Genomic DNA, 26,516 nt, shown 5'->3' with positions numbered 1-26,516 from the left:
GGTTGACCTAGCACCTAAGGCACCTAAGCAATGGAAGGCAATACCATCAAATGCATTACAACCATTTGTTCAGTAAATATCTATCTTCCAGAGGTGAGGAAAATGACTTGCCTTTTTCAGGCATCTCCTTTGTCCATCTCCTGTGTCTGGGGAATGTCATTTGAAATCACTCTTCAGGTCGTGATGTGATTAGAAAATGCATAAATTAACTTTCATAGTTATTTTCAATTGACTCATTCAGTTCATATTTTTTAAATGAAGAAAGACAGTGAGTGCTTCTGGTTTCTCTCTTTAAATAAACTAGGGCTGCAGCTCTGAGTCTTTTTGGAATCGAGTATTCTAGTGATTATTTCATCGAGTAACAAAATATTTAATGTATTTATTTGGTAAAATATATTTTGCTTTAAGTGCAAATTGATTAATATGCACAATAAATGTCAAGCTGTAAACTAGCCCTAGTCACTTAAAAGTAACTATTTATTTTATGTAGATTTGTGCATCTGCAGCATCTACCTTTCCTACCAAATAACCTAATTTACAAAAAAACTGCTGTTTTCACAGTGCAGTTATTCTACAATACAGTGCAGTACTTAAGTATTTTCATGTTTAAAATACAGAATTTAATTATTTTGAGTTACTCGAGTAATCAATTCAGCCCTAACTTAAACCTTTAACAAGTCCTTTAATAATCAGCTTTCCATCACTACCATCTCCAGTTGTTGTGGATATTGTGTTACCTATTTCAATCACAACTAAAACAATAATCATGTGTTACCAAGCTGGACCTAAATTGATTCCGAGTCTAAACTATCTGAGCTAGATGAAGTTATTATGTTAGGAATGTGTTAAGTTCAATTCACGGTTAATAGAAAATGAAATTGGTTCATGCATAACACTGCTTTTGAAATTGTATCCTTAAAATTATCTTTTATGACTCCTTTTAGGAGTATTTGTGATGCACACCACACTACTCTGTGAAGTGCTCCTGACCTTCAGGAGGAACAAGGATCAACTGGAGGTCAACCTGGGAAGAGGATACTTGAAGCTGTTGCTGCCACTGAATAGTGCAACCCTGTTGTAAGAATTTTGCTTTCATACTCATCTTTCATATACCTTGTTCACTTTCAGCAGCTTAAACACGTTTTAGATTAAAACTTCTTATTCCACTGATTGGCTGGATTTCCCATTGTCCTACGTAATTCAGAATGACCATTAAAATTGTTATTTGAACACGTATGAGGTAGATCCAATTTTTTGAACCGATCACACTTGTATATTAATCGCTGGGGGGGTATACCATGTCTCATTTTTTTTTAGCGGTTAGGATGGCCAAATGTATATTTACTTTCCATTATTTTTTATTTATGCTCCATACAGAAAGGACTCGAGCTGGAAGTCAAGTGTGCTGATCTTGGCAGACCTGTGCCACTGTGAGGTGTTGAGTGCGTCTTGGGAGAGCTGACATCTCTTCACAGCAAGAACATTGATTGGTGCAGAGCTGAAGCATCACACATAAAGGAGCACACAATCACCTTTAGAGGTTTACCTCTGGTCACTCCATAGACTTCTGAAAATAACATGGGGACACTGGTCCTGGTGTTAAGATGTTATGTAAAACTCCCATGATTTCATTTAGTCTTTGGAAATGTAGTCGCCGACTGCAATTGCTTGAAAATCGTATGGTGTAAGCCCACCATAAGGCTTTTGAAAGGATAAATCATGAAAAGTGCTCTGTAGAAGGGCCCCAAGATGCATACTTGGAATACTAATTTTCTGTTATGCCCATCAGACAATGAATCTTAAATGTGGTAGTGCTCTATCCACCCTTTCATGTAGGTACCTAGATGGTGTAGTGCCAGTCCTCTATTTGTGTTCTCTACATGATTGGCAATCCTCAGAAACATTATATGTGAGTTTGTGTTGCCTGGACAAACCTGAAAAGTGTCTTAGAGGCCTTAACCAGCCCTAAAAAGAGCTGTGTGTGGTAATCATCCAGGCTTAGAAAACACTTGCTAGAGCAGTGATCCTCACTATTTTTTTCACAAGAGCCACATTGGCAGTGCAAAATCAAAAGGAGAGACACTTTTACGACAACATACTAAGTCACCTTTGCAAATGTGCATTTCTACATATAAATTGGACATCCCACAAAAAAGAAATAACACAGCCAATACATTTTCATTTAAGACCAGATTTACTTTAATACTGGGATGAGCGGAAGCTGGCATGCATGTCCTTGACTTTCTTCATGCTGTATTTTTAGTATTAGTAGTAGCATGTTTGACAATGCCCTCTTTAGGAGGCACCATTAAGGCTTAAAGGAACACGCCACCCAATGTCAGTAGTAATATATGTTCTTACCTTAACTTTCACGAGTTGAGTCATACCTCTCCCGTGTCGGTACGTGCACTCCAACGCTCTGGTGCGTGGCTGGACTGTGTTAGCATGTTGCTATGCTAGCTGGCTTTGACGGTAACTAAGCGTAGAAGTAATCAGAAACATCCACGTTTTCCCGACTTAAATACAGTTGCACTAGTAGTTGATAGAAATGCTACGGCCACGCAACATGAAACGTGGCGATTTTCCAAGCGAATAAACCGGAGAACTACAATGTGTGGCGGTCTGGTTATTTGTCTATTATTTTGTTTTCATAAATGAAACATATTGCTAGTTTTGGAATTACAGCATGTCTCAGTGGGGCAGCCATGGCCTACTGGTTAGCACTTCGGACCTGTAACCGGAGGGTTGCTTGAGCAAGGCACTAACCCCTTACTGCTCCCCGAGCGCCGCTGTTGTTGCAGGCAGCTCACTGCGCCGGGATTAGTGTGTGCTTCACCTCACTGTGTGTACACTGTGTGCTGTGTCTGTTTCACTAATTCACAGATTGGGATAAATGCAGAGACCAAATTTCCCTCACGGGATCAAAAGAGTATATTTATACTATACCATAAGGTGTCAAGCAGTGTTTAACAAATGTTTGATTAATGTGTAGTAATGTTTTTTTTGTAAAAACTGAAAAACTGTAAAATAATCAAATGTGTTTGAGTTATTGGTTTGCTCTGTAAATATTCAGTGCATGGGCTCAGGACCCAATTAGGAGAATGCTCAATAAATTTGGTGACTTTCAACCACTACGGGGGCGCTATAATCATATCTCAGCAACATTTTCACATATCAAAACCAAACTTGGTATATGGACTTGGGACCCCATCCTGAGGACACACAATCAATTTGGTGACCTTCGACCACTAGGGCGGCGCTAGAGTTACAGGAAGTTAGCTCCTATCTCAGCAACACTTACACGTACCAAAACCAAACTATAATTAGCAATACTCTCTCATATCAACCTCAAACTTGGTACGTGGGCTCGTGGTCACAACCTGAGGACGCACAATACATTTGGTGACTTGACCACTAGGGGTGCTATAATTAGCAAGACTTTCTCGTATCAACACCAAACTTGGTACGTGGACTCATGAACACATCCTGAGTAGGTAGGCTGGCTACAAGAAATAGCATTATTGAACCTACAACATATGCTTGGACTGCATCCTGTCTTTATTAAATTGCTGCCCCAGATGCGTTGATGTTACAACCACAATTCAACCTCATTTCGACATCCCGTTAATGACGTTGAAAATTAGCCAGCATATCAAGGTTGATTCAACGGAGTGTTTTCGACATTCTCTGACAGTTGAAAGAATGACCTTCCACTCCGTTGATTCAACCAAAGATTGTTAAGGCGGAGCAAGATACTTCATCAGGAGCCACTTCCGGGAACCCGGATCGCACGAGGGGGGGTCAAAATCCCCCTTTATGCAGAGCAGAGGCAGCGACTGCTCCATTGAAGTCTATGGGCATAGCTCAGAATTTTACCACATATGCTAAGGTCTTAGTTCTATAGAGTTAGGAATGTGAATTTCGGGCACGTTTTCATGATCCTCAAACCCTTGTGAACATTTCAGGTACATTTTTAGCATTTTTGAGCATTCCAGTCTGGAGAAAATCGACTTTATATCAGGTGTGCGCCGGTTATTTATGCCACGTAACAGATAGTGAAATCTCCAGTGAAATCTCCATAGAAATAAACAGTATCAGGACAGGAAGTAACCTAACCCTAATCCTAACCCTAACCCTTAGCTGTATCCCTTCTAGACACCACCCTGAAACTCCACCGACAGTGGCAGCACTCAGCCAGGATCGGGCCGACTGTGTTTAGCCTACTGTGCTTCAGCCGACTCGGACCTCAGCCGACACTGCCGGCATTCAGCCAGAATCGGGCCGACTATGCTTGCTATCTGGGTAATATCTTTATAGAGGAGCTACCCAGGAAAAAATGAACTGTAAAATTTCACAGTAAAACAGTGAAATTTACAGTTCAACTAATTTTTTTATAGTTCTACCATTGCCTTTACAGTTCAACCACGAATATATCATAACTTGACTATGAACTCTTTACTCATTTACCCATTACTATGAATTTCATGGTCGCACGTCTGATGCAGACTTTAAAGTTTACAGTTAATAAGTAAAGATGATGGTTGACTGCAATTCAGTTTATAGTCAGACTGCGGTCTTCATAATTATGAGGTTTACTATGAAGTTTACAGTTCAACTAAACATTTTCAACTTCAAAAGTAAATCACATTTCTGGGATAATACCACAGACTGTATGAAATAGAACATGAATTCCCTCTTTTTATATCCTTCACATTCCTGAGCTACCTCTACTTTTAAGCCTACCCTGTACTGTATGCTTTGCTGTGCGTGTGTGCAGAATAAAACTTCAGCAGCCGTGCTCGTTGGGTCATCTTTATTAATAATCAACACAACGCAGAAGTCTACCCAGTTACATACATATGTTCTGATCTTTGTCTGGATATTTTATGTACCCCTATTTGTTATTGTTTGTTATGTATTTCATAATTTCATCAGTTGCCACTTCTGGGAAACCCGGATCGCACGAGGGGGGGGGGGGGGTAATTTGTCTTAGGAACGAAACCAGTAGGGGGCGATGAGAATACCTTTCCTCCATATGTGCAATAAAAAGAAGAAGAAAGCTTCCGTTGCTAGAGTGACAGATGGACGCCAGCCACTGATCCAGCTTAGCAAACAAATCGTCCGATGTCCACGCCATAAGAAATTGTCTCGAATAACGTTAAACACAGTCTGCAAGAAATGGAGGTGACCATGGATCCGTTGTTTCTCGCTTGGAGTTATTTTAGGAGACGAAAATTCCAGAAATGTTCAGACATTTGCACAAAGGTTCTGGGGGACAGTCCATATGACCAGGTAGGTGCATTTAACTGTCGTAATGTTAGCTCCTTTCACAGAAATCCCCGAAATTGCGTAATAAACAAAATGGGTTTGTATTCACGCATAATACATGATGAAAACGTAACAGATGTCGTCCAATGTTATTCAGAGAGACATTTACCAGGAGCGCTATAACTCCACGAGATGTTCTGTTATCTAGGGTTATACGGCTCTTACGGACAGCGAAGCTGCACGTCACTCAACCTGGGGTTAACCAGAACCCGTTTAATATTAAAATTTCGCTGGGTTAATATGTTTATGTGCCTCCAATGTAACAACTTAAAGTAAGGAGGGTGTAGTCAGACAAAAAATTGCTATCATGTCATGCATATAAAACTCTTACATTTAACAGTTGAAGATTATCTTAAGTTCCCGATGTAACAACTTAATCGAGAAGCCTGCAGCTTGCTGATCGGTCCTGTGGGGTATACGAAGCACGTTAGACATATCTAGGTTATGTAGACATATCGAAGCTTCACAAAGCCTTGACTCAGGGGTATACGTTAAGTGATACTACGATAGCAGTTATTAGTATGAGCGAATTAGCCTAGAAAAGGGTCAAAGGTGGAAGTAAATACAGCAAAAGCATATTTGGTATCATTTGAATCGTAATTTTCTGTAGATTAAGAATGTGTGGTGCCTACAGCGCAGATTTGTACCGAAAAAAATATATAGGGCTTTGAATGGAGCATGGCACAATGATTTTTGGGCCTAAAACGTATGTTAGTAAATCTTGATATTAGCTGATATCTCTTAAGCCAATTGAAAGATATTCATCAAACTTGGTCTACTTACCCACTACAAGTTGTCAAAGAGCTGGCAAGACAATTTAGGTCTTGAGGTCAAAGGTCAAGGTTACAAGGGGTCACACAAATAACTCATATGCAGAATTTGGTTCATATCTCCAAAGCTGACTGATGGATCTTCATTAACTCTAGTACATTTATTGTCTATACAAGTTAGATGAACTTAGGGACTCAGGGCCATGGGGTCAAAGGTTAAGGTCAGTTTCATCCCCTGACATACAAGGTTATGGTGGAGACATGCTAATCAACATGCCATGTTCAATTCAATTACTGTAAATATAGTGAACTTGTTTATGTTGCACAACATAGACTTGGTTGTTTTTGACATGGGGAGTCCCTATCTACAGCACAATGAGTTTAATACCCCTCCTTTGTATATAAGAATCAAGTATCTGATTGCAATTACTGTAGGCAAATGTGCTTAGCAGTTACATAAGTGAAATACTTCCACTAGCATAGTCATGACCTGACCAATATCTCTTTCAATATTGCCCATGCAGTCCTTTCCACAGTACAAGCAGTGCTACTTCCAGCTGTAAATGATAGCTTTCTCTGCTGTTGTGACTTTCCATAAGTTAGTATGACTGTTAACTGTGGCCCTTGCTTTTTTTCCCTTCATGGACAAGGTGTTGTCCACTTTCTCCTGGCAATTTCTGTGACCCTGAAGACTAGCATTGTTTTCCAGTTTTGATGTTAGTAATGTGGCATGTCCGTTGTTATCTGTTCAGTTGAAGTTAGGGGTGGGCAAAAAATAATATCTAAACATTTTGGAAGATTTTGACGGTAGATATCAATAATATAATTAAATACGAATATGTTACAAGCCACCTTATAATTTCTTTCAAAGCACATTAAGGGACACAAAGTATTAGGATAGCAGTTAATTTTCTAAATTTTGTTTCTGAAAGATGAGACTGTTGTAAGAAGCAATATTTTCCCCTGGGATGAATATCAGTATTTAGTTTTGCTCAGTACTGTCTTGATTCATTATTTTCCATTTCACTGCAATGGATGATGAGACTAACCTGACTCTCGTCAAGGAAGTTTATTGTCACATGCATATAGTTACTGGAAGTAAGAAATGCAGTGAAATTATGTCTGGTGTCAGCCTATTTGTGCATTTATGGGGGGGGGGGGGTAAAAAGTGCAGTAGAAGAGGGGTTTAGTAGATTAAGTGGCAAGGGCTGCATAAGAAGGTGGGGGAGGATTGGGATTGGGGGGGGGGCACCAACAAGGTGCACCCAAGAGCAACAGGGACAAGGAAAAACTCCCTTACCAAGGAAGAAACCTTGGGCAGATCCATGGCTCAAGGGGCTAACCCAACTGCCAGGGGTCTTGGTGTGTGTGTTGGGGGGATGACAAGGGAGATGGGATAGTTTGCTGTGTATGTGGGGAGAGGGCAGTGTGCAATATGTGTGTTGGAGAAGCTTCCTCATGAGACAATGTGCTGTGTATTGGGGGGCGGGGGCAGTGTGCAGCAAGTATGTAGAGGAGGCTTACTGTAGCAAGCAGTGTGCTGTATGTATGTGAGGTGATGACAGTGATGATGTAAGTGTGTGTGTTTTTTGTGTGTGTGTGTTGGGGGTGGGGGGTGGCAGAAAGGCTAGGCAATCAAGGACATTGGTAGATAGATGGAGGATGAAATCAAAAATAATAAATAAAAAGTTCTATGGAGATGTGCAAAAGTTGGAGAAAGTCAGATATGTGTGTGTGTGTGTGTGTTTTGACGTGTGATGAAATAAGAAAATAAATAAAAGGTCTGTAGCATAGGGAGAGGGATGTAAAAGTGCTAAAAGTCATGTAGGTGTGTGTGTGTGTGTGTGTGTGTGTGGTGGGGGGGTGGGTGGGGTCATGAGTGTTGAGGAGTGAATGAGTGCAAAGTCAGTATAGTGTGAGTTCAGAGTTGGGAAATGTCTGAGAGTGCTGAGGAGTGAATGTGTGCAAAGTCAGTATAGTGTGAGTTCAGAGTTCGGATGGCCTGGGGATAAAAAACTTCTTCTGAGTCTCTCAGTTCTGGCTTCGTGACTACATAGGCGTCTTCTTGATTTCAGCGGTAGGAATAATCCATTGTTAGGATGAGAAGAGTCCTTCAGAATCTTTTGAGCTCTTAGGAGTACTCTTCTGGAATAGATATCTTGTAGAGCAGGGAGTTGAGTTCTTATAGTACGTTCAGCTGAGCGCACTACTCTCTGCAGAGTACTACAATCTCTAACTGTGGAGTTCCCATACCAGGTGATGATGCTACCAGTTAGAACACTCTCAACCATTGAAGTGTAGAAGGCCTTCATGATGGATGTAGAAACTTTGAATTTCCTTAGCTGACGAAGGAAGTAGAGTCGTTGTCTGGACTTCTTCAGAACATATTGAGTGTTAACAGTCCATGTTAAGTCTTCAGTAATGTGGACACCAAGGTATTTAAAACTTGTGACTCTCTCTACATGTTGCCCGCTGATCATTAGTGGGGTGTAACTGTAGTTCTACTGCTGCCTTCTGTAATCCACTACCATTTCCTTGGTTTTATTGACATTCAGTGTCAAGCTGTTAGATTGACACCACTGTGCCACCTCATCAACCTGATCCAAGTAGAGCTGTTCATTGTTGTTACTAATCAGGCCCAAGATCACTGTGTCATCTGCAAACTTGATGATGGAGGTAAGACTACTGTTGGCTTTGCAGTCATGTGTCATCCATAAGATGGATGTGAGTGGAGTAAACATTGGTCTAGTGTTATCCAATTGCGTGCAGTGAGATTTTCAAATGCATGCTTGGTGCCGCCCCTCGAGTTGGGCCATTACATTGTTCGTGGAGGGACCCTTAAACTTTCTAGATTACCAGGGTCTGGATTTTCCAGGCTAGAAAATGTCCACTTCCAAATCCAATTGTCCAATTAACAATTACCACTTGACTATTTAGTAATTTAGCACTCTGGAACAAGGCGTCCGAAGGAGACAATGTAGATAGAAGATTTTCCGAAGACTGTTGATCTTTATTCACCGTATTGCAATGATAGTACAGCCCAACCAAAGTCCAGACCAACCATCAAAGCAATAGGGAGGAGATGTCATCAGCTGGGGCCCCCGACAAGATCTCCCCTACGGATGGCTATACTGTACACTATATTTTATACTCCTCAGCCCTTGAGAAGTGCCACCCTCTCACGCCATCTCCATCAACACCCTTCACCAATCAGTACCAAGCAGGGTCGCTTACATTGGTGGAAACCATCTTCCCATCATGCATAAAACTATATGCAAACCTATGTAATGCATAGGTAACATATGTAAAATAGTGTAGCCCTAAGTTTTTCTGTTTCCTTCCAGTTTGGTGAAATAAGGCCTTATATTATTATCTTCCTAGCTAGACAGGCATTACTCGTAAGGCACAGTGGCCTCCTCATCCCTGTCCTGTCCAGTCCTCACCAGCTTGATAACACCCCCTCTCCCTTAACCATGTAAGGAGGAGATCCTCTCATCCTGGTACCTCCAGTACTTTATGAAACCCATGATTACATCCCGTCAAATCCTGAAAACCCACCATAATACCTAGTAGAGTCCTAGGTAATATCAGTCCGCTGCTGCTGTTGCTTATATGCCTACTACCAACTTCAGGGAACAAAGTATAACTATTGCAATGCGATGCAAGGGTAGTTTTGATTTCTAACAGTATTGTATCAACATAGACATTTACATCAATTGTCTGGCGTTATAATTTAATTTTAAGGAAATAGCTGTAGATGACAATGTTTATCAGATGTTTGACAGAAATGGTTTGGATTTAATCTAAAACTCTGAACTGAAACAGTTATTTTAAAACAGGTATTCACACAGATGTTTGCATTTTTAAAACAGCAAATTATTTAGATTTCCCCTGGTTTCAGAGAGGCTACTACTACAATACTAAAATAAGATGTGGAGGTTGAAACAACTGTTTTTATACAGAAAATAAAGTTTGTTTCGCTTTAATAAATGTCTTAATCTTTTTTAATGTCAATTCAGATAGTTGATTCTATGCCTCAGCCAGCTATAGCCTCATGACCTTTAACCTCTACTTGTGACCCCATGATCTTTAATGCCTTATTAGTTAATTTAGGCTTAATTAACTGTGTTGGGTTTAATGAGGATCGATCCTTCAATCTGCTTGAGAGGTATAAAACAAACATTGCATGTCAACTATGACCTCACGTGACCTTGACCTTTGACCCCAAGACATTAAACACCTACTAATTTCATCAAGAACTTACGGTGAGTAAGTACACCAAGTTTGGTAAAGATCCTTTTACCAGTATGGGAGATATCAGCTAATATCTATATGTGATAATATACGATTTTGGCCCAATAATCATTATACCATGGTCCATTCAAAGCTGTATATCTTTTTTCTGGTACAAATCTGCACTGTAGGCACCTGAAATTCTTAATCTACATGAAATTACGGTTCGATTGATACCAAATATCCTTTTGCTGTATTTACTTCCACCTTCAACCCTAATTCGCTCAGACTATATGTGATATTTGTCAAACTAGGCTTTCAGCTCAGATCTGTGCGCATTCTCGGTGTTGGGATGACGTTGGCCAAAACAATTACTTCCGCATTCATGAGCGTTAGCTTAATCTATATATTTACACGCACAGCACTATAGACCTGAAGTTTGCCTACAAAAAAGCTGCCATCTTTGACATCCGGTATCTGGCGATTTTTCCTATGGGGATTTTGAATAATCGCACCTGTTAAAGTCTCGTGGGGATGAAAAAGTCTGAAATGCAGACGTTTTCCTGAACACACTTTTGTCCTCTGCCTTCGAGTGGATACTGTGATCTCCGGTAAGTGAAGGCGGCACACTTAGATTTTTGCTACTCCAGAGCTAACTTGCAATGCAATTTGCCATAGGTAGTTAGCTTCAATTAACAACCGGATCTCCTTATATGGGCAAAGATGGCCGTTTTGGATCTTTTTTGTAGGCGAACTTCAGAGGTCTATAGAGCTGCACAGTCCCGCCCACAGCCGATGCCGGATGTAAAAATGCAATGCAATTTCTCCATTGACAATTGCGGTAGGCCTATAAGCCATAAAAACTTAACTGCACGTGGTAGACTTAAAACCAGCTACGGCTGTACTAAGCGATTGTATATGCTCCTATAGACACCAAGAGTTCATGGGGCACTAACCTTGTTTTGAGATAAATGTCTTTTATTCGCGATGTCTTGGATAAGTACTTCATTACCCACAATCCTGAACAATCCCACAGTGATGCCTCTGATTGGTGGAAAGGCCGTTATGATCATAGTTTGAAACTCTTTAGCGAAAATTATTGACAAAGATGTGTTTCCACACAGCGAAATACCTCGCGATTTTCGGCCAGCGAAATTTCGCCTCGGGGCCTGACGGCAAAACCGCTAACCTTTTGACTGCAGTGTCTAGCCAGCAGTGTTGTATAAAGTACTAGAAAGCAATACTTGAGTAAAAGTACAAGTATCGTACTAGAAAAAGACTTTGGTAGAAGTAAAAGTTGCCTTTTAGAATATTACTTAAGTAAAAGTCTTAAAGTATCAGATATATACTGTACTTAAGTATCAAAAGTAATTTTCTGATATTTAATGTACTTAAGTATTTGAAGTAAAAGTAAAAAGTAAAAAGCAAGCGGTTTTATTTTGAACTTTTATTGTAAACTTTATTTTGGCTTTCTTATAGTAAAGCATAAAGCATATTCAGGGTTCCCATATCTTCTTAATCTCACTCATCAAATCAAATCACATTCTTTTCTAGGACTTTTTAGGCACAATTCTCTGAAATGAAAAATAAATAAAAATAAAAATAAAACTTATTTCTTTCACAAAAAAAAAATGACCTGCTTGTAGGGAGAACATTTTGGTCATGTGGCATGAGCATTTCTAGGGCTTACTCCCCAGGTCACCGTCACTCACACACACACACACAGGCCACCTATGTCCAGCAGCTACTAATATGCCAGTCATTAGTTGAAACTGAAAAGGTGTCTGTTGCTGGTTTTCAAAGTTGCCAAAATTCAGTGCCCGGGAGTTTCAGGCCCAAGACCGACCATAGTGGTGGAAATTGGATAAATTAAGCAACATTTCAGCTCCTACTATCCTGTAGTTTTTATTACTACCATGGTTCAACAGATGTGTAAAGGTTATATAATAATTCACTTCAACTGAGAAGTTAACAAAAAATATTCCACTATTCCACAAGTTACCAAAACAGAAAGAAAGAAAGCCTTTGAAATGTAGCCTATCATGCTTCCACAAAGAGGCATATTGAACTAATGTTTAGGCAACATGTTTTTTGCATGGGTAGGCTATATTGTTGTTTGGTGATTTAGCCTACTCCTTTACTACACCCTCTTCTGAGCAAACAAGGCATAGGTTTATCATGTAGGGTAATTGCTCTTTCTTACATTAAATAACTTTAATTTATCCTCTCTACTTGTCCCTGTAGTCATGGCCTCCTCATCACTAATTTCGGGCTCATCATTTTCAGTGGTCGACTGGTTGATCTGCTGTTCAGTCTCTCCTGGCCTCTTTCTACCCTCCATCCTTCCTGACGCTTGTGTCTACTGTAGGGCCGGCTTGGCTATCCGTATCTGAGAAAACTTTTTGGAAAAGACGGGCTATATGGACCCAACCAACTCTTTTTGGGAGGGGAGAATTCCCTCACGTAGGCTACAACCCATGCAGAGTCATTGCATTGGTGTCATGCACAGAATGCGGAACGTGTCCTACTTTAAGAAAAGATAGACTAACGTGACAAATGTCAATATTTGTTTCCTCGACCGGCCCAAAAGTGAAGCGGCCCACCGGGAATTCTCCCGATTACCCACCCCGGGCCTGATTCAGTCTTACTCTTCTTGGACTGAAGACAACTCCTGCGATGCTATGGATAAATAGCCTTTCACTGGCCGCTAGGGCAGGTAGCCAATGTACAGAAACATTTCTTGCAAATATGGCCACGGGTGTATGACGTTATATTCACCACTACCCTGTTCACCGAGTTCACCACTATCCTCCACTCGGGGTGGTCGTCTATGATAACGGGAGGTCCTCCAGTAGGTGTTCGTGCTTCCATGGCGGTCCTCCTTTAGCAAAAAACAAGAGCTGAAATAGAGCGCGCAGCGTGCAGAGCGTGCGTAATGCAATCTAGGAGCAGTGATTCGCCAAACCTCCCTTATTGCAGTCGCACACATTTTTTCTAATTTTATGTTTTAGTAACGAGTAACGAAGATGCTTAGTGGAAATATAACGGAGTAAAAGTATACATTTTATCTAGGAAATGTAGTGGAGTAAAAGTGGAAGTTGACATAAATTTAAATAGCGAAGTAAAGTACAGATACGTGAAATTTCTACTTAAGTACAGTAACGAAGTATTTGTACTCCGTTACATTACAACACTGCTAGCCAGTGGTGGCAAGTGAGCTAATTAGGCTAATCAGCTAATTCAAACGTTTAAGTACTTAATGAAGATATCCAGGGGTCTTTATGCCTCGACTAAGTTGATGTTGCCTATAAACAATTCATGTCATAGAAACAACAAGGTCAATAAGACATAATATATTTCATACCTGTGTTGCAGCATGTAGCCTAGCTGTCTAGCTAGGTTTACAATGCAATCCAATGTCCTAAAATACTAGCATTTCGCCTGTCAGCTAGCTAAAAAAGATCGAGTGCTTAAACTATAGTGGTCTATTTAGTGGTGTATGTGCTCTGACTAAGTTCGTGTGGCATATAAACCACAATTTGTGTTGATACAAGTGCCAATGTTCGTGTAGAAACATTTTAATCACATACAAATTTTCGTGTTACAGCTCAGGTAGTCTCCGCCATCTTGGTCAGACTTTTTTGTAACTCCCGCCTCCAAACACAAAGACGCGGACCTGATTGGTTCTCGAATGGTCCTCATTTAAATAAAGTTAAACTTTGGCCAACTTTGTTTAGCCTGCCTCTGCGATTCGCTTTCATTTCGCCCAACTAGGGCGAATTTCGTCTCCATTCAACCTCAATGAGAGCAACGCGAAATTTCGTTGTGTGGAAACACACCGTAAGGCGATAATCTTCATGTGAATAAAAACTTTCTAGACGAACATTGGTTGTATCAACAAGGATTGTGGTTTATATATCACACAAACTTAGTCAGGGCCAATACACCATCAAATAGGACACTGTAAATGCTAGTTTAAACACTTAACTTTTCAGGTAGCCGATAGGCTAATCATTAGCCTTTCAGACATTTAGAATGTCATTATAATGCTGCTAACATTAGCCTACATGCTGCAACACAGGAATGACATATGTTATGTTTCAGTGACCTTGTTGTTTCTGTGAACATGAATTGTTGTTTATGGGAAACAACAACTTAGTCGAGGCATAAAAAGCCCTGTATATCCTCATTAAGTACTTAAACATTTGAACTAGCTAGCTAGCTGATAACACAAGGTGGATGCTACCACCCATAGATATATATACTGACTAGATGTCGCCTTGACGACTGTTGTTCATTGGAACGAATGCGTCAATCGAGACGCCATCTTGCCGCGGTGGCCCACTCCTCTATAATGCATTAACGTCAATCTGAGCAAAGATCTAGCGAAAATAAAATCACCATAAATCGTCAAAATCTCAAGCAATTATCTAGTTTTGTGGGTTGTTCCAACTGACAAGTATGTATTTATGGTCGAGTCTAGAGAAAACTAAGCTTTTGACGATAATAAAGATACATTTTACCCGTCTAGCCCCATAGACTCCCATTCATTCTGCACTAGCTAGCGGCGGCCCCTAGAGGAACAATGAGTGAACTGCAACTAGGTTCGATACAATGAAAGTAAACAGACTCTCCGTAGACAGGCTCTGGTTGAGGCCACATACCTCTCGTCTCGTTTACTCGTGTAGGTTGTAATCTTACCAGAATTTGCTGTAGATCTGTAGAACATTTACTTCCGTGCTTTAACGTGGTCTGCTACTTCATACGCCAGTCGTTACTTTTTTAATCATGGGCCAATGCTATGGGCAAACGAGATGTAGCTTAATTCACAAATGACAAAGCCATGAGAAAAGTGATTTTCTTACGTTTCAACAACAACGAAACCGAGTTTGCCATCATTGTGAGTATTTCCCAAATTTGTCGCTAATCGCTAAAAAGGTTTTCTGTCGCTGGGGATGGCCAAACGTCGCTAAATAGGCAACACTGACAATACGGGAGAACTAGTTTAGAGCTTCAGATCCCCGCTACAAGATGGCGGCGGTGTTGACGCATGCTGAGAAGCCGAAGGCGACATCTAGTCAGTATATATATCTATGGCTACCACCGGCTAGAAACTGCAGTACCTGCTAAAATGGTTAGCAAACCGTCCATGCCCCCGTGAATATTTCACTGTTTCAAGGACGAAATCAAGAGTGTCCAAAGGGGTGAAAACCACTTTAAATCGGGTCACATTATTGACTGTTGTGTGTCCGAGGATCAGCTTGTGGATTTTGTAAGGGCCAGCATGAGGGACAAGACCTACAAAGTTGTGTGGTGAGTTTTGCAGGGAGGTTGGTAATGCTAGATCTACAGTAGTTAACATTAGCTAGGCTACTGTAGCCTTCATACTGTACGAGTCATATCATTAATCATTAACCTAGAAATACTTCTTCGTACATTTAATAAACATTTTGTGTAATAATTCACAGCAAGTTAATAAACTGAATATGGTGGTCCAAGAGCTGTCCATGCATCAGGATGGCAGTCAGATACGAAGCACTACACAATGTTACTAACGTTAACCTTAACCGCTTTCACACACACGATATAAAATACACACAATGGTGAATATAACATTCAATACCAAAACAATATTATTTACACGATTACTCCTGAAATAACTGCTATATATTACTCAGTGAGGCGCGGTGGTTTATGGGATGAGTAGTTCCTTTGCTCGGAATGTAAAATATGTACACAGTCTTGGACTTTTTTTGGACTTTCTCTTCGTTTTTTCACTCGAAATGATATGTTGTATGCTTATGAGTTACGCCGTAGCTGATTATCCTAAAACATGCTTTAAAACTCTTTAGATACGGATTTTTCCAAAACGTCAATGGGAGAAATGAATGGGAAATTTACTTCCTGAAACTAAGCTCTCTCGGAGGAGGGGCGGGACTGTGATGCTCTATACCCCACTGGGCTCAATAGACCTCTCCGGAATAAGTCCCGCCTCCGAAACAGCCGTGTCCACCCAACTTCCGGGTGTCGAATGTCTATGGGAAATAACATTGGGTGGACACTGATGTTTCGGAGGCGGGAATTATTCCGGAGAGGTCTATGTGGGGCTGAGCGCAAGGTTGAGCTCAGCCCACGTTCAGCATGTCATTCCTCGCTGACCATGTCCATTTAGGCCTACCTGTTCCACTGTCTACGGAGTTAAATACGTAGCCTATCTACCAAAAAAGAAGCGTTTCATCTTCTTTTTTATCCAAAATTATTCATACCCTTTTTAAATAATCAGTGGAAACATCTTTATTTGCATTCACAGCGCATTACCAAGCCTCTCCATGTCTCCACAATAATTCTAGACCACACCTTTTTAGCAGCAATCCGGGTTTTGAAGCAGGAACGATTAGTTGCCATCAATGATACAAAACATACAGCCAAACAAGGCAAGAAACAGTTATCAGAGAACAATATCAACATTTTAGAGTGGCCCAGCCAGAGTCCAGACCTTAATCCGTTAAAAAAAGTGTGCACAATGCCAGAGTGTTGGCAAATATGTACAGTGTACACTGCTTCTCTAATAAAATCTAACCAAGTGTTATTAATCTTATCAAGATTAAAAAATCTAGTTAGTATTGTTTTCAGTAAAAAGAGACTTAACTACCTTTCTCGTGAAATCATTTGACTTAAAAAGAGTTTGAACTTTAGACCGAACTTCCCGACCTCAAATGTTGTGGGCGGGACTAAGTTCGGACTGGCACCCAGGCTACAATCTTTCCAGAATCTTTCCCAAATCATGTCAAAGTTGTTTGGTGTAAGGAGGCCATCAGTTGATTTTCTTTTAAGATGTCTCATGAAAACAAGCAAATTTGTCTTGATAAGACTCCTTAAAATAAGTCAAAGTCTTCTTAAATGAATCCCCTTAAATCTCTTTTTAGGGCTGTCACTTTACGTTTGAAAATCGATTGCACAATCGATTGGACCAAACAACATAAGTTTCGAAAACTAAAATAGGGAATCGATTTTAACCAAATATGTACACTATTAATTTTAAATGAATTAAACAAATAAAAAGGATAGATGTAACAAAATTCACAAACAAGAATATAAGAATATAAAAGAATTGCAGTAAGTGCAGTAAGCATTGCGAAAGCTAAAAAGAAAATTCTTACCAATTTTACGCACCGGAAACAGCTGTTTCAATCAGCTGCTGTGCTGCTCGTGTTTTGCCAAAAAATGGAGGACAACGCGATCAACCTGTGCGACAGGAGAGAGACGAGTGATGGGCCCTAATAACTTGAGGAGTTCGATGTGGAATTACTTCGGATTTTTGGTATATCAAACTATGGAGAAGAACAAAGAGGTAGGCTATGCAAACTGTGCAATCGAGTTCTATGTAGGCGAAATTTGTTTGACATTTCTAAAAACACAGACACAGATACGTTGAAGACTGCAGTAATGTTTGTCACTAATGTAATGGCAGTCCACTTGGCTTATTGTTTTTCGAGAATGTTGCACTCCTGTTTGTCATTGTGCCTTATAAACTTCACGCCAATAAATCATCAGAAATATTGCTGGCTTGCGTCTACAAGCGCCCTCTTTACGTTCGTCCTAATGCCTGTTAGTTGTTTGTGGATTGGCCTATATTTGGCGTTGAAAATGGAAACGTCTTTAGACATGAAAAATCGATTTTACAATCGATTCAATGAACACTTATGTCTCAAAAATCGAACAGGATTTTTTCACAAAAGTGACAGCCCTATCTCCTTTGCATTGACAAGGACTTCTGCGCTCTGCTGGGTGAGCGCCAGGCAAAGCCATGCAATGTTCCTTAGATGGAAAAAAGGCATTTTGAGACATACTGTTTATGTGTGCACTAAATGAAAGTGTATTGTCCAGGTTGGAGCAAGGGATGGTGCTGCCATCTACACAAAGGGTGAAAGGTTCCATCTTAGCAAAAGCTGATTTGGAGCCAATCACTAACAGCTCAGTCTTACTACTATTCAGCTTCAGGTAGTTTTGTGTCATCCACAAGTTTATGTCATGGAGGCAGGCAGTAACAGCTGGCGGAAGAGTGGTAGTGGATTTTGTAGATAAGTAGAGCTGGGTGACGTCAGCATAGCAGTGAAATTGAACACCATGTTGCCAGAGGATAGTGCCAAGTAGGAGGAGGTAGATAATAAACAACAGAGGGCCCAACACAGACCCCTGGGGAACCCATCTTTTCACAGCACTACTCTCAGAGGCCATCTACACGTATACTTTTGTTACGTGTATCCCTTCCACATTAGACCATCGGATCAGCGTATCCGAAGTGGAGCAATTTGGATCCGCTGGAGTCCCCGAACTCATTTTGCTCCGTAGCTGTATCGGACGAATGTGGACTGTGTGTGTAGTGTGTTGCTGAACCATCTGAAAAAAGATGATGTACAAGCCCATTTTCCCTTCCCTGATTCGTTGTGCTCGTTTCACGAGATTATGGCCATGCTGTTTTGTTTTCGTGAGAAGTAGCCTACATTTATTCATTTGACAGCCATACAGTGAATGGCAACGGATTATTTGCAATTTAAAGATGCTAGGCTATTATATAGCCTAAATGTGTAGGCTATGTGACAAATAATTCCCTCTTGATCATTAGAAGCACTGTGTAGGCTATGTTCTATAATGTCCATCACACAAGGTCGGCTATTTTATTCGTTTGTCGTTAGTCGACAAATCTACCTGGCATTCTGTGTAAACTATGACTATTCCACTGCAAGCGACCAATAGGCGCATGTAAAGAAGTAACGAAAAATGTAGGCTATCTAAATGGCTAATGGCCTCCTTACACCAAACAACTTTGACAAGATTTGGGAAAGATTCTTGAAAGATTGTAGTCTTTTGAGTAAAGCTTGAATGCGGGGCATTAGTTAAAAGACTACAATCTTTCTAGCCTGACGTAGTCATACTCAATTCTAGTCAGAATATGAGTCTGATACTGCTCCATTGGGACGTAATTATGGGGCATGTTTCAACCGATACAGGTGGGGAATGCCTATGCACTCAATTGGATAGACCTAACCAACCAGAGCAACGAAATAGCTTACCGTGAGGTGTAGGAAGAAAACGGACCATCCTTCTTCTCCACAAATGCCTTAACATTGTTTTCTGGTCTTTTGTAAAAGTTAGTGCCGTCAATAACTCCTACAACACTCATTAGCGAAATCTAAGAGATACGTAGTAGGGTAGGCTATTAGGAAAAAACAGATAGCCTATATCCCCTCCGTTTTTAAAAATAATTCTGTTGAACACTGATATGCTACAAACATGTTAAACAGCTGGGAAAGGCTGTCGCGAATCCCTTGAACAGGTGGTCAATCAGAGATTTCAAACGAACGAGGGAACAGCATGTCAATGCAACAGTGCTGTTTTCCCTTGATGAAAGTGAAACCACGAGTTTTCCCACATCTCAACTTTGGCCAAAGTTTTCAGAAATAATAGTTTTCAGTGATAAAGCCTAATTAAATAATATGCATTGTCCATATGGGGTCTTAAAAGCCATGTCTCCTTCTAGCCACAGCGTTTTTGTTTCAAACATAGGCCTAATCTAAGCGTGCTCAGATGACGTGATAGACCAGGCTCTGTTGCTCACCTTTCCATCATCGTAAAGCCCGATACTTGCTCCGCAATGGAGCAATGCCAGACCGAACTTCCCGACCTCAAATGTTGTGGGCGGGACTAAGTTCGGACTGGCACCCAGGCTACAATCTTTCCAGAATCTTTCCCAAATCATGTCAAAGTTGTTTGGTGTAAGGAGGCCATCAGTTGATTTTGTTGTTGTTCTTTATACAATGACTGAAAAAACTCATGTAGCCTGCTGGAAACCGTGGCTGTTGACATGCAAAAAAAAAGCACCTACGACGGAGTTTGGGAGCAATAACTCCTAATGTTAATGCAGCGTGGTCACATAAAATTCACAATCAACCCAATTATACAGATTATAATACTATGCAATAGCCTAGCTGACTGACTGGGGTACATTGTATACTGCCAAGTCACAACATGCTCACCGAGAAGCTAACTTTAAACATAGTCTAATTGACCTGTCGCTAAGCGCCACCCTTAGAACGCTGATGAGCCAATGACAGTTCAGCCTCAACGGGACTCGGACATCAGCTCGGACAACTCCATAGGAAACAACAGGGGGCAGGCATAAAATGACAAATTAATGGTTATTTATAGAATTTATTAACTCAAAAAACCCCAACGGATAACCATGGTCAAACGTTTTGCATTGGGGACGTGTAATACTGATAGCCGGTACCCTGAGAGGCTAGAAAACGGGGTATATTTTCATCAAAAGTAGCCTACAGGACGTCTCTCGCGTTTGCAACAGCTCGACGTAATGTAGGCAACTAAGCCAACAACGTGGGCACAGGTTCCCTGTTAAATCCCAAGATGAAAATGCTCATTAACCAACTACTATATTCTTACTACATCAAATATTAACGTAACCTAACATATCTTAGTATCAATCTTTCACTAGCTAGCTAGCTAGCATTAACGTCAGTGGGATTTGCACGGCTACTCGCCACAACTGCTTGTCACCTTGTATGTATTCTAAAGTTTTGAATACACCCCTCCATAGCATAATTAAGTCCCTTTTGATTAGAGCCCGACCGATAAAGGATTTTGAAGGCCGATACCGATACAAATATTTGTTGATTTAAAAATCCGATATTCCGATATATCGGCCGATATATATTTTTTTTTTTCAGAAACGCGCAACAAAACATTAACAGATTTCCCTAACATTAGTTATTTGTAGTTATTTATGAGTATTGACTAAAATAATATGATAATCATTTAAAAAACAAACTTGTTTATTTAAAACTTGTTTATTTAATAATTACAACAAAATATTTAATTAATAACAACAACAACCAAATCAAAGTTAACAGTATTAAAAGACTTAGCTTAAGTTTCATATATATAACTTTGAACTAAGACTTAATAATTACAAAAAATAATGATGACATTATTACTATCATCATCATTATTTGTATTATCATTAAACAAGATAAAGGTCACTCTTAAATGTTTGAGTGTGCGTGTGTAATAAATAGTCCATATTGCCTTATAAGCTACCTTATAATTACAATGTCAGCTTGCTTATCCCTTTACCTGCACTTTTAAAATTATTTCCATCAAGCTACATCAAACCATTTTCAATCATCAGTTGCTGCCTGCCTTCTAAAACCTACTATTTAGTGATCTAAATCCAGTAACTCGTTAATGCTGCGGCTGAACGACAGTCTGAAACGCACACTTGACGTCATTGGATTTCACACACGTGTAAAATAAAAGCTAACTTTTTTGCACAAGCTACGTTTTGCACAAGCTACGTTTGATACTTTTTCTCTATGTCTAAATGTTCACTCCTCGCACGTCTAACTTACATTTTAAAATGCAGGGACTGTAACTACAGATATACTAATTATAAATCATTACTTTATTTAGGCAGAATAAGTTCGTTGTGGTTTCCAAGCTCATTAATGTTAACGTTAGCAGTCTTCCACTGATATTCATGGCATTAGCTAGCTTTGTGGTTAGCTATAATTGAGCCATAATTTAGCAATGGATAACGTCATACTGCAAATTGTAAAACATACGCTTTCAAAATAACAGGCCGGGGAGAGATGATACGTCTCACTGCTATAACTGTTACGCTATTAAATACATCTTCAGTCACATTGTCAAAAGTTAAAAGGACAGACAGTCAACTACACTGTAACAACGTAACGTAATTACTAGCTAATTCCTCTTCACTCTCGGCTTATTTAACAGCAGCAAAACTGGACATTGTTTTCACGAATTTTGTCATGCTTATTTGAGTTAAGAGAACTGATGGGGATGTTCTTTTAATTGTTATTTCAAGCAATGTATGTCTCGTGACCAAATCACCATGAACACACTTCACTGAGGATCTCACTCGCGGATAACTGGTTCTCTCTGCCCGACTCTGGCTGGATCAGCAGGTTGCAGGATGTGTGGCGCGTTATACACGAGTGTTGCCAGCAGGGACGGTGTAGAGTGCCCTCTGGTGGACAAACTATACAACGCCAACACTCATGACATGGTTGAAGGGTGTTTCGTCCGTTTTTGTTTTATTTTTAAAATATTTATTTATCGGCCATTATAAATGCCGATACCGATAGTTTGGAAAATGCCTAATATCGGCCGATAATATCGGCCCGCCGATAAATCGGTCGGGCTCTACTTTTGATAGCTTCTGGAGGAAAGTAAATCCTTTTATCGACCAAAACGTCCTCAAAGCCTGCTTTCATATACTGTCATACTGTCTATGCACCACCTGTCTATACTTTGTACTGTATATCACATTGCACTTTTCTGCTTTTTTGTACTTCGACTTCTCCGAACACCCAAAGCCCTTTACAGTGTCATGCCTCACATTCACCCATTCACACACATACACACCGATGGCAGAGGCTACCATGCAAGGCGCCCACCTGCTCATCGGGAACACTGGGGGTTGTCTTGCTCAAGGACACTTTGACAGGGTCAGGAGGAGTTGGGATCAAACCAGCAATCTTCCAGTTGCTGGATGATGACTCTACCTCCTGAGCTACTGCTGCCAATATAATCTTATATTAAGATAAAATCTAGTTAGTATTGTGTTTAGTAAATATACTTACTTTGAGCTTTCTTGTAAGATTATTTGACTTAAAATCAGTCAAAATCTTAACATAAGCCATTAAAAACAAGTAAATTTATCTGTCTTAAATTTTATCGTAAATTAAGATAAATTTACTTAATCCATTGGCAGATCAATTTGCTTGTTTTTATGTCTTAATTTAAGAAGATTTTGACTTATTTTAGGACAAAGAATCTTACAAGAAAGCTCAAAGCTTTGCATTATCTATCTGTCTATCTTCACCATCTATTTCATTCATTACCTCCCACATTCTCTCAGGGCACTTTCACACCTGGCTCTTTGAATCGGAATGTACAGTGTTTCCCTGAAAAGATCGGTTAGATTAGATTAGATTGTGAAAGCAGCAATTCGCACTCCTTTTCAAAAACAAACGGGCCGAGAGCGCTTGGAGGAGGTGGTCTCGACTTGTTTCCAATCGATCTCTCGCGGTTTGTTTGCAGTGAGAAAGCAATTGGGCCAGTGTAGTGGAACAACTCCCTCTTCTTCCTTGTAGGCCTACACATTAAGCTACAAGTTTATTCATTACATTACATTACATTTGGCTGACTCATTTTTAACCAAAGTGACTAACAACATGGTAAACAGTTTAAGTTTTAAAGCAATGCTCTCAACAATTTTAGGATAATTTAAAAACGGTAGAGTACAGTAAGAATGAGTGCTGTTATTAAACAGTTAAGTGTCAGTTCAAGACAGGTGATAAGTTCTAGGATCAGCAAGACTTGTTGTAAGTAGTGCTATGAGAGGAGATGTTCTCTAAAGAGCTGGGTCATCAGGAGTTTTTTGAAAATGGAGAGGGATGTCCCTGCCCTTGTAGGAACTGGCAGTGTGTTCCACCAACGAGGAACAACAGATGAGAAAAGATTGGCCTGAATATACCGGTGGTAGAGCTAGACGTCGTTCGTCTGAGGAGCGCAACGGTCTGGAGGTAGCGTATGTCTCTATGAGGGCAAGTAGGTGGGAGCAGAACCGGAGACTACTTTGTAGGCAAGCGTTAGAGCCTTGAATTTGATGCGGGCCGCCATAGGTAGCCAGTGTAGCTGGATGAGCAGCGGGGTAACATGCCCTTTTGGGTTGGTTGTAGACCAAGAGAAGGGGGCCCAGCACTGAGCCCTGGGGGACCCCTGTGGTGAGATAGTGAGGTGCAGATGGCTGTCAAAGCCATGATATGTTAAACGAGCGTCCTGTGAGGTAGGATTCAAACCAGGAGAGAGCAGAACCGGAGATTCCCATGTTACAGAGTATAGAGAGAAGGATGTGTGATTAACTGTGTCAAAGGCAGCCGATAAGTCAAGCAGAATGAGTACTGATGACCGAGCGGTCGCCCTGGCTTCCTTTAAGGCTTCTGTTACATACAGCAGAGCCGGTTTGGTAGAGTGGCCGCTTTTGAACCCAGACTGATTTGGATCCGAAGGTTGTTCTGTGAAAGGAAGTCAGAGACCTGTTTGGACACTGCTCGTTTAATGCCTTTGGATAGGAAAGGCAGGAGTGAGACAGGGCGGTAGTTCTCGACTTGAGCATGGTTGAGAAGCAGGGTTGAGAGAAGTTTTCTTAAGTAACGGTGTTACCCGGGCAGTTTTGAACGCTGTCGGAAATGTGCCAGAGGTTAGCGAGGCATTGATCATGTGTGATAGCTGGTGCGATGGTCGGGCTGATAGACTGAAGTAGGCTCGTAGGTATAGGGTCCAACGAGCATGTGGTAGGACGGCTACATGTCAGGAGTCTAGATACTACACTCTCGGAGAGAGTCGCGAATGCTGAAAAAGATGTTCCAGCAGCCCCTAGAGGTTGTAGGAGTGCAGTATCTGAGTCTGATGCGTTTTGTGGGCATGTAGAGAATTGACTGCTGATTGCCGCCACTTTGTTTGTTAATAGCGATTTGAAGGTTGAGAAAAGTTTTCGAGTGTCTGTTGCGCTGTTGATTTTGTCATTGTAGAAAGCCGTCTTAGCAGCAGTGATGCTGGTTGAGAAGGAGGTTAGGAGTGTCTGGTAGTTTTTGAGGTCATCAGTTAGTTTGGATTTGTGCCATTTCCTCTCCTATTCAACTTTTAACAGAGTAGAGATCTAGCTAGCCTATGTTTTGAATTTTTTAAATGAATGTCTTTTAGGCTCGCACACATAGTATAAGTATAAGTAAGTATATATACTCTTTTGATCCTGTGAGGGAAATTTGGTCTCTGCATTTATCCCAATCCGTGAATAAGTGAAACACACTCAGCACCCAGTGAACACACAGTGAGGTGAAGCACACACTAATCCCGGCGCAGTGAGCTGCCTGCAATAACAGCGTGCCTAGTGGTCGGGGTTCGAACACGCAACCCTCCGGTTACAAGTCCGAAGCCCTAACCAGAAGTACAACAGCTGCTCCCTTGGTTGTACATACGCCCATATGGAGCTCTTATAACAAGTTAAATGTGGGGTGAAGTGTTAGGCGACTTCGGGATAGTGCCTTCAGCTATGAAATGTGACCAATCAGGAAACAATTTAATTGCGCTTGGGTTTGTTTGTAGATAAAAGTTTAATCTCACGTGGGTTTGCTAGATCATTATGTTCCGATTTGATCACTCACCAAAGATCACATTCAGTTGCTGTCTGTCTATCTGTCTGTTTATCTATCTTTTCTCCATCTTCATCTTGGTAGATCTCTCTATCTAGTACAGGTCAGGTTACACCCACAGCTGAGAGAAAACTGCAAAAAATAAGTGTTATTAAAATAAAAATAAATCTAGTTGGTATTGTTTTTAGTAGAAAGACACTAACAGTACCTAGCATTCAGTTTGACTTAAATTAATAAGAGTTTGACTAATAAGAGTTTGACTTTTTTTTTATTTTAAGGCATCTTATCAAGACATTTGCATACAACATCTAGTTGCTACTGTTTTCAGTATAAAATGACTTACCTAGCGCTTTCCCGTCACATCATTTGACTTAATGTAAGAAGAGTTTGACTTCTTTTAAGATGTCGCATCATGAAAAAAAGCAAATTTGTCTGCCAGTGCATTGAGTAAATTTCTCTTAATAAGACTCCTTAAAAAGTTTTCTTAAACGAAGTCAAAATGATCTTTTGAGAGAGCTAGGTTAAGTACTAGGTAATACTAAAAACAATACCAAATAGATTTTTTGACCTTAAAGGTTGTATCAGCAATTTCAGGCCCAAAAAAGGCCCAAACATAAATGATCACATTCATCTAATCTTTCAATCCGCTAGCTGTCTGCCCCATAAGCAGGCTGTCAAAAAACGCATCTCTGTAGGCAGCCTAGGCTCCTAGGGTTGGCAACCCACTCAAAGGCAAAAAAAAGTGTTTCAACCAATAACCGATGAGATGCGAGTTTAGGAGAGTTTTAATTGCACAGGAGGGAGGGGGAGGGAGTAATGAGCTAGCTCTCTGTTTTGTTTGAACATCAACAGAAGTGACGTATCCCCGCTATCGCTGATACAACCTTTAATATAAGATTAATAGTACTTGGAGATTTTATTTTTTGCA

At 40.5% G+C, this 26,516-nt stretch overlaps 1 protein-coding gene and 1 long non-coding RNA gene across 5 annotated transcripts in view; both read left to right on the top strand.

Annotated features, from left to right (window-relative positions):
- The window catches only part of LOC143111764 (uncharacterized), a 68,625-nt gene extending 65,229 nt beyond the window's left edge, over nt 1-3,396 (top strand). Inside the window, exons 2-3 of the long non-coding RNA XR_012984610.1 lie at nt 945-1,077; nt 1,378-3,396. This is a non-coding gene — a long non-coding RNA (uncharacterized LOC143111764). The remainder of the gene's footprint in view (nt 1-944; nt 1,078-1,377) is intronic.
- Nucleotides 3,397-5,084: 1,688 nt separating this feature from the next.
- ttc8 (tetratricopeptide repeat domain 8) overlaps nt 5,085-26,516 on the top strand; it is a 34,198-nt gene continuing 12,766 nt past the window's right edge. For 3 of the 4 annotated variants that reach the window (XM_076273528.1, XM_076273525.1, XM_076273526.1), the window contains exon 1: nt 5,085-5,292. In XM_076273528.1, the coding sequence (XP_076129643.1) occupies nt 5,179-5,292 (114 nt within the window). In that variant the 5' untranslated portion in view covers nt 5,085-5,178. The remainder of the gene's footprint in view (nt 5,293-26,516) is intronic. The other variant, XM_076273527.1, reaches the window with a different exon arrangement.

Source organism: Alosa pseudoharengus, unplaced genomic scaffold, assembly GCF_046254945.1.
Source record: "Alosa pseudoharengus isolate Yale_2024_CS ecotype anadromous, Long Island Sound unplaced genomic scaffold, YU_APseudo_1.1 YU_APseudo_1.1_scf_8, whole genome shotgun sequence".
In the NCBI taxonomy this organism is placed as follows: Eukaryota; Metazoa; Chordata; class Actinopteri; order Clupeiformes; family Clupeidae; genus Alosa; species Alosa pseudoharengus.
This window is presented reverse-complemented; position numbering and strand designations above follow the sequence as displayed.